Source organism: Benincasa hispida, chromosome 11, assembly GCF_009727055.1.
Source record: "Benincasa hispida cultivar B227 chromosome 11, ASM972705v1, whole genome shotgun sequence".
NCBI lineage: Eukaryota > Viridiplantae > Streptophyta > Magnoliopsida > Cucurbitales > Cucurbitaceae > Benincasa > Benincasa hispida.
Genome location: NC_052359.1, coordinates 18438946 through 18447501, shown reverse-complemented (window position 1 = coordinate 18447501; position 8556 = coordinate 18438946). Strand labels below are relative to the sequence as shown.

At 32.0% G+C, this 8556-nt stretch overlaps 1 protein-coding gene and 1 non-coding gene across 3 annotated transcripts; both read right to left on the bottom strand.

The window, feature by feature from the left end:
• Nucleotides 1-2288: 2288 nt before the first annotated feature.
• On the bottom strand, nt 2289-2360 carry TRNAH-GUG. The gene has a single exon. It is a non-coding gene; the product is annotated as a tRNA-His (tRNA).
• A 1756-nt stretch (nt 2361-4116) lies between these two features.
• Nucleotides 4117-7730, bottom strand: LOC120090267 (G-type lectin S-receptor-like serine/threonine-protein kinase At4g27290). 2 transcript variants are annotated; one of them, XM_039047833.1, is made up of 7 exons: nt 6412-7730; nt 6177-6311; nt 5609-5739; nt 5314-5524; nt 4965-5202; nt 4732-4879; nt 4117-4640 (listed from the first exon to the last, which is right to left on the bottom strand). In XM_039047833.1, exons 1-7 carry the CDS (start codon nt 7691-7693, stop codon nt 4335-4337), a joined length of 2451 nt encoding a protein of 816 aa, XP_038903761.1. In that variant the 5' UTR covers nt 7694-7730; the 3' UTR covers nt 4117-4334. The 2 variants fall into 2 exon arrangements, with proteins under 2 accessions (XP_038903761.1, XP_038903762.1); XM_039047834.1 differs by having other exon boundaries at nt 4732-4816.
• Between the last annotated feature and the right edge of the window lie 826 nt (nt 7731-8556).

Here is an 8556-nt window from a genome sequence, read left to right as displayed (position 1 = left end):
AGAAGGAAAGATATCATCAAGTGAGGGGGAGTCTCACACACTTAGGGGGAGCCTAAGTTCAAGAGAGAGGGAGTCTCACATCTAGGGGAAGCCTAGGTGATCAGCTAAGTCAGGTTGTATGGGTGTCACTGTAATCGCGGTTATTTACAGATAAGTACAACAATGAAATTACTTGACTTTTATATATATATATATATATATTGTGGAATATCTTTTCCAATCAGCAATCTCGTTGTGTTTATCTTTGATTTACGCTCTGTTATTTTATTGTTCTCTCTAAAATTGTTAGGACATCGTGTGAGACAATCGTATAGTGTGTGAATAACCAATTTCCAAAAATTCACCTCAAATGGTCTCTTTGATCATTTAACTCTTTAAAGCTCCAAGTTCGTCTTTGCCTAGAAATCGACTCCCGATCGTCCTTGTAGAGGGCCTTAATCGAACTCCATTAATTCTGAATGAAAAGATTTTTTAAATAATGTTGGAAATGTCACAGTGCCTTAGCAACAAAAGCAGTGCCACAACACTGTTGAATTAAAATGACGAGCCCATGAATCTGTATTGCAGTACTGTAAGGCTAGAGTTTAGCATTGTATCACTGCCCTATTTTATGGCCTCAACCTTAAAGTGCCAAGCCTAGCGTTGTGGCACTACTTTAAGGTCATTTCCGTCTCCATTTGACCTCTTTTCATGTCTTAGCACTATTTTGCCCTTCTTAAGACTATTTTCTTCAAAACTCTACTAATTTCGCTTGAATGCTCAGTTCTATAAATTCAACATAGAAAAGCATCAACGAATACTAATTATCCATCAAACCAACAAAATTCTAAGTTTAAGAAAACACTTTTTTAGTGCTTTTCAAAAAGTTGCCAAAAGTTTGTAGATATATTACCGAATATCGCAAATAAGTCATCGACACATGTCGTCTGGTTGTTTCAATTTCTTGCCTTTTCAATTCCAGTTTTACAATTTCTAACTATTCTGGATTTTCAACCTTATCTTTCAGAGAAATTTGACTGTATGATAGATTTTATTGTTTGGTTTTGAAAAATAGCAAAAAATGTAAAACATCATATTTATAGCCGCTCACACCTTCGTCACATATAGAATGTTGAAGATATGCCCCTAGAAATCTCTAACTTTCTAGATACATGTAACTAAATATTCAAATAAGAACTCAATATCTTGTGGATTTGTTCTTTAGATATAATATATATTTTCATTTTTAGATGTACTTGCAAATATAGTATTTTTTATCTGAAGAGTGAGTTGTACCTAACCTTTGTGTTCTCCACTTCTTTACCACAAACACAAAAAAGGAAAAAAATATTTTAAAGAAATAAAATTGCCACTTAACAATTTTATATTGAATGCAGCTTGGACTGCACACAACTAAATAGTTTTCTTACCCGAATATTTTTTTTAAAATTTTAAACTATTTTAGTTGTTATCCAATTATCATATCATTTATTGAATTTTAGCTTTTTTTTTTTAGTATATCATTTTAATTATTGTATGATATATTTATCTATATGACCAAATTAAAAATTCAAATGTGAAAAAGTTAAAAGATAAATTGTCAAAGGTGAATTACACTTGGGCAACAATTATACTGATTTTCATATATGCCCTCGCAATTGCACGGTAAAAAAATAATTTGTAGTTTATTTATATATTTTTAATTAATTTTAATATTGCAACGACAAATATTGTGACAATTATACCAAACTACAAATTGACATCTTGATTGGCTTGCACATTGAAAGCGAAATTTATTGTTATATTTATCGTGGATGATTTTTCAAATTGTAAATAGTAACATGACAAATATTATCATCATGGTTAGATTAATTTTATAATTTGTTTACTTGGATATATGAAAATGATTTTATCATCCAATAGTGAGTTACAACTAATTCAACTCCAACGATGGATAACATTATTATTTTTATTAGAAAATTTTATTTTTTATTTAAATAAAAATTATATTGAAAATGACTCATTCAAACCTAAAAAATTTCACAAAAAATATTTGGTTATGAAATTTTTTTCTTAAGAAAAAAAAATGAATAATTTTTCCTAAAAAACAAAATGTTGTGAATTTCTTGGGACTGAGAATTGAATTACTGTTCTGGAATGTAGTTTGTACCTTTTTTTCCTTAAAAGGCTATTGCACTAGTTTATAATTTGTTTTATGATGAAATCAATATTTACCATAAACTGTAACCACTTCAACTCAAAGCTTTCAATCTCATTCAAATCATTTAAGGGCAAAAAAAATTTAAAAATGTGGCTGCTGGGATTCGAGCCCAGGTCTCCACGGCCACAACGTGGAATTCTCACCACTAAACTACAGCCACACAACAATCTAAGAACTATAAATAATGTATCAATTATTAAAGTACCATTTTGGTAACTATTCCGTTTTTTATTTTTAGTTTTTAAAATTAACCATATTTCCTCCCATTCTTTTTATTTTTTAAGATAATGATTGAATTTTTAACCAAATTCCAAAAACAAAACAACTTTTTAAAACCTTTTATTTTTTAAAAATTTGGCTTGATTCTTTAAATCATCTGTAAAAAATGATAACATTTATCAAATTAAAAACTATAGAAAATCTATAAATTGATTAAAAAAAAAATAAAAAACCTAACGTTATTGGAAATATAACGTTCAAGGACTGAATTTGTTATCTATATTTAAATTGATAATTCATAGATTTGAACCATTATAGAAAAAAATCTAATGGTTAGATTTAAAAATTTGAACCGTTATAGAAAAAAATCTATAAATATAGATTTAAAAAATATAGAAAATCTATAAATAATAATAATTGGAAATATAAATATGATGCATCAACATTATTATTATTTATCAATTTCCATAAAATATTAACGTTAAAGGACTGAATTGGAACCATTAAAACTTAAAAGTACAAGATTAAAATGGAATAAAAAAAAATACGAAAGCAATATTCTAACCAATATTTATATTATTTCTCTATTTGGCGTTTGAACTAGAAATACTTGTATTGAGTGATTATTAAAAATAGAGTATATTTTTATTTATATATTGGAAGGGGGCTATATCCATATTTTATAACTCATGTGGGTAGACTTCTAAATGTATATGATAACTTTATAACCCAATTATAAAGAATAATAATAATATAGAAAATTACATTCATGGTTCTGTTTAGGCTATTATATTAAACATTTGAATCAACTAAATTTTAAAAATTTCAATAATACTTTTAAACTTTTTTTAAAAAAATTAAAAAATACATTAACTATTATTACTTTATTTCAAAAATAACTTTGAACTTTTAGACGTTTTAATAATGTAAACTTTAAGAAGGTTCAAAAAAATACTTTTATCATAATATATAGACAAAATAATACTTCATTTCAAAAATATATTTGAACTTTCAAATTTTGCATTAACACTCTTGACCTTTAAAAAAAAGTTTAAAAAAATTATCTTGAGTTAGAAAAGAATCAATTCATTTACAAATTACATTTTTTGCCAACTACTTTAATATCTATATATCTCAACCAGCATCGATACAAAGACCAACACAAAAACTTTAAGAATCACCAAATTTTTGGACTTTCTAAATAAAATCTCAACCACGACAAAGACGAGTACTAATCACAATTGGGTGATAGAGCGAGCACCAATGAGGGGATCTTCAAAGTTTTCTCTTTTTTTTCTTTTTTTCAATGGCCATTTTTTTCGTCCTCTTCCTAGACATCACCTTTTCTATGCAATATTTAGAAAAACATTTTGTAGTTTGTTTGAACTTTTTGAATTAATTTTAGTGTTGCGAACGACGTTTTTCATGACAAATTTCCTAGACTACAAATTGACATCAGAAACTTGTAATTCACAACCGTACAGTTCTTCATATTTTAATTTTAAATTTAAATTAGTATGTAAAAAGAAATTGATTAGATTGTTGCTAGTTTTTAGTTGACATTTTTTTAAACACAAATTGACAATATGAACTTAAAATAGTGTCACCCAAAGGCAACTCAAATACTTGGGTATCTATGATTCGAGACAAATTTGAATTTTCATCATTAATTTTTCATATAATATTACAAGAAACGATGGAAAATAATATATTAATATTATTATGCAGTTTGATAATCTCCTTTTTAGAAAACTAATAACCAATAATATTTCAAGGAAAGAAACTTTTCCAAGTGTGGGATTTCCACCCACGTACTAAGAAACAAACTCTAGCATTTAGTGTTCATCATTCAAGCTAATATTTGATCAAGTAAGGTTCTTAGGCTTGAACTAAAAACTAAAAACCTTGATTGTTCTTACCTTGGATCAGGGAGCGTAATAGTCAATTCATTAGTTGAAGTTGATTTATCTTTACTTGAGGCACTTTTCATTGCAATGGCTTCATTTTCTATGAAAAATCCGGGTTGTTTTGGTTGCAACAGGGGAATTTCACAGCCTAACATCATAACCACCGATGACATTGTGGGTCGATCATTAGGATGTTGTTGAACACACAACAAACTGATATTGATACATCTCAATACCTCTGAAAGGCTGCATGTTTCTCGAATCGCATCATCGATCAATTCTTCTATATTTCCTTCTTTCCACAATCGCCATGCCTATCGTACAAGAAATGAAGACAACAAAATTTTCCAATCATAGAATTTTGAAAAGAAGAATGCTAATAAACAATTAATCCTTGGGACTTACATATGCAATTAGGTTTTGGTCTTTCAAATGGCAGAAAGTTCTGCTTCTTTTTCCACTAATGATCTCCAGCAACAAAATGCCATAACTAAAAGCATCAGATTTCACAGAGAATTGTCCATCAAAAGCATATTCTGGTGCCATATATCCACTGTTGAAAATAATAATTTTAAAATCCGTGAATTTGACAAAGCATAAAAACAAGATGTTTGAGGAAAATATTGAGGTTTCCTTACTAAGTTCCAACCACTCTTAATGTTCGTCCTCCTGTTTGATCCCCACCACAAGTTTTAGCTAGCCCAAAATCAGAGATTTTTGGATTTATATCCACATCAAGTAAAACATTACTTGCTTTTAAATCTCTATGTATAATCCTCAATCTAGAATCTTGATGAAGATACATGAGTCCTCTAGCAACTCCACAAATAATGCAGTACCGTTTTGACCAGTTTAATAATCGACGTTGTGTTTGATCTGTCAATTTAAAATTTACTTAGTCTTGTAAATGTGAAAGGTAAACACTAAGGCACAATATATTTCAATTAACGTGACAAATTAAAGAAGGATGTTTCAAAGTATTCTTACCAAATATAAAGAAGTCCAAACTTTTGTTAGGCATATACTCATAAACTAGCATTTTCTCGTCTCCTTGAATGCAGCAACCAAGAAGCTTTACAAGGTTTCGATGTTGCAGTTTTGCAATCAGGCTTACTTCATTCTTAAATTCATTCGTTCCTTGTCCAGAACTCTGCGAAAGTCTCTTCACTGCAATATCTTGTCCATTTGTAAGCTTACCCTGGAAATTCAAAATTTCCTTTATATTTCTGATTTTAAAAGAATAAAAAGTGTGGGTCAAATCAATTAACATAAAAATAACTACCTTGTATACCGGCCCAAAGCCACCTTCTCCTAGCTTATTATTAAGTGAGAAGTTATCTGTGGCACTGTTAATCACGGATAGATCAAACAAGGGAAGCTCCAGGTCTTGAGCTTCTATTTTCTCATGGTCATCTGCAATTTGAAGGTTAGTCAACGTTGACATCTATATTGAGTAACATTGACTGAATTAGAATGGATTCAATCTACTGAAGCCGAAATAAAACTTTGTTGGAAACAAAAATTCAATCTATTGTTAGCTCATATTTGAATAGTGTAATGAACGTGATGGAAAAAAATTATCCTGGAAAAGTTTTGGAAGTTCATGTAAAGATCATTTCAAATGATACAAAACAATTATCAAGAATAAGAATTTGGGCAAGAAAAAAGTAAACTTAAATTGCAACCTCGATTTTCAGTCTTTAAGCTATCTTCTCAAAATTTGTTCAATTTTCAATTTTAGCATATTTGTTTGACTGTTTCTTCAAAGGCAATCCATTGAAATAAGAGTATTTTAGGCTCAATGGCAGAATGTGTTGCATAATGATGGTTTGAGAAATAATTACGATTACCTTTGAAGGTTGACCTCTTTTTGAAAATGTATACGCATATGCAGAGGATGACCAAACCTACACCGGAAATCACAAACAAAGCAATCTTCACCTTAGGATTCAGTCTTCCAGTTTTGTTTGGCTCCCTATGCTTGACTTTTCCCATCAAAGGAAAGGTTAATCAATTACCATATAGTATACATTCAAATCAATGTTTATTTGTTGAACATTACTGAAATTTAACATAAGCTTTTACCTAATTCTGATGCCAGCATTTTGACATATAAATCCTGTCCTGCGTCCGGGATCAGTTTCAAGTCAATTAGATCACCAATCCACAAGGCACAGCCATTGCCACTGCCACTGATATTTGTCATTGCGTAAGCCATACATGAACAATTTCTCAAGCATTTTTGCCTGCACTCTTCAAGATTCATGCTTTTGTTGACCCAAGTATGCTTTGTGTCTGGCAATTTCAACTGGCTGACCTGTGCAAACCCAACTTCCTCACCACAGTTCATCAGTTTGTTTCGTTCACAACCGTCCGCAAATTCCCCTGTCCTCCAACTATCAGGTGATCTTGGCTTAAACCCTTCTAGACATTTACAAGATGGAGTGACTCTTATATCACAATATCCATAAGGGCCACACAGGGCATAATTGTCACAGTAATCTCTTGGTAATGAAGTGTAAACTCTCCACCGTCTTTCAGCTACAGACCACAAGTATAATATTCGCATGTAACTCGATTGGTTCAGCACCAACATCACTGAATGAGACTTATTTACAACAGAGTACTGGTAATAAACCTCGTCCTCATTTGAAACAAAGTTAAAGTTCAAAATTGGCGCTGCGGCTAGTGGTCTACTACTGAGCCTCACACCATTCCATGGGCCATGCCTAACGTACTTTTTGGAACCTCTCCACATGACAGTCTCGGGATATTCATGAAGCTCCATCCTCCAACTGAGGTCTCCAGGAGATGGATCATTTAGATTCTTCCAAGCCTCTAATCTTCTTTCTATGTTATTTCTCAAGTCCCAGCCTAGCTTCATTCCAGGCAAGAGAGTGTCGGAAGGGTAATCAAAGCTTTGCCAGGAATAGTTTTGGGGATTTTCATCTTCCCAGTTCCTCAGCACAAGATTTCCAGTGTCCAATAATTGGAGTATCCCATTGGGGACTTTTCTCAGTAACCTGGCGGACCAAACAATGGCAGTGGAATTATGGCTGTAGAGTGTAAGATTTCCTGTTGTAATGTTCATCACCAGTACACCAGAAGAATCATTAATGGGGTTTCTCCTGTTCGCAACCCAAACAGAGGTCGGACCTCGGCGATTTTTGAACCAGATTCCCAAGTAACGGTTGCCGGGAAGTCCAGGACTGAAGAAACCCAATTTAAAGATTCCATTTCTAGAGACCAAACTAAGGCCATCTCTGAGATATGGGTTTTGAGTCGTTAAGGAATCGGAGATAGCTACAGACCTGAAGAGAAGAAAGACTAAGTTAAAAGCCACGAGTATTACAGAGAAAGAGTTCATATCGATGAGCAGCCATGAGTATAACCCTCAATAAAATACTGACCGTGCTACAATAAAATGTTACGAGTTCAATGGAGTCGTTGTAGACCGACTAGCACGACACTCCCTAAAGGAAAACGATGATTGACTAGCTTTTTTTTCTTTGACAATGAGGGCATCAACAAGGAAATTGTGCGGCTCATCGAGTGGAGTTGGTCGGTCAGAACGGCAACCATCAGCAATGGTGACCAGTTGATTTGTCATCATTTTATCAAGAAATGACTTTTGCGTATGAAAAAATTTCCGCTAATAATGCCAAAGCATACCCCTTCTAGAAAATTTTACATGCTTAGCAATGGATGTATGTACCAATCTAGGGCTAGAGTATAAATCAATTGGTTAAATAAATATATTTTCAATCAAGAGATTAGAAGTTCAAATACATCTATTTTCACTTATTGTTAAGATTGAGATTTGCAAATAACTAGAGAAGAATAGAAGAAGGGAAGAAAATGATAGATTGCCGGAATATTTTTGTATTCTTTGCTTTACCCATAGAGGGGAATCAATATTATTACAGATACTACACGTGTAAAGTAATGATAGGTTTGATAGCAACAGAATAGAGGGAGGAAAAGGGATTGGAGAGGAACGCCACATCACATACCATGTCAAGGTCAAACACGGCTGACTCATTGATGAAGGAACTCCTTTTACAGAGAACCTTTGAGTAAAGCAGATCGTCCAAATCCCATTTTGATTGAATGTAAACATTTACAGTCAGCAATACAGATTATGCATCAAAACATAAATTACAGCATGCTTTCTAAAAATAAACAAGGTTCAGAGATTATACCTCTGAAGAACTCTTCTTCAAGTAAATC

What these genes read in the sequence shown, in the direction of transcription:
- LOC120090267 (XM_039047833.1), bottom strand. Translation starts at nt 7,693, where the DNA reads ATGAACTCTTTCTCTGTAATACTCGTGGCTTTTAACTTAGTCTTTCTT. An exon ending in AAAGAGGTCAACCTTCAAAG is followed by an intron (nt 5,740 to 6,176) that starts GTAATCGTAATT and finishes TTCAAATTGCAG; the next exon opens with ATGACCATGAGAAAATAGAA. An exon ending in GCTTTGGGCCGGTATACAAG is followed by an intron (nt 5,525 to 5,608) that starts GTAGTTATTTTT and finishes TTGAATTTCCAG; the next exon opens with GGTAAGCTTACAAATGGACA.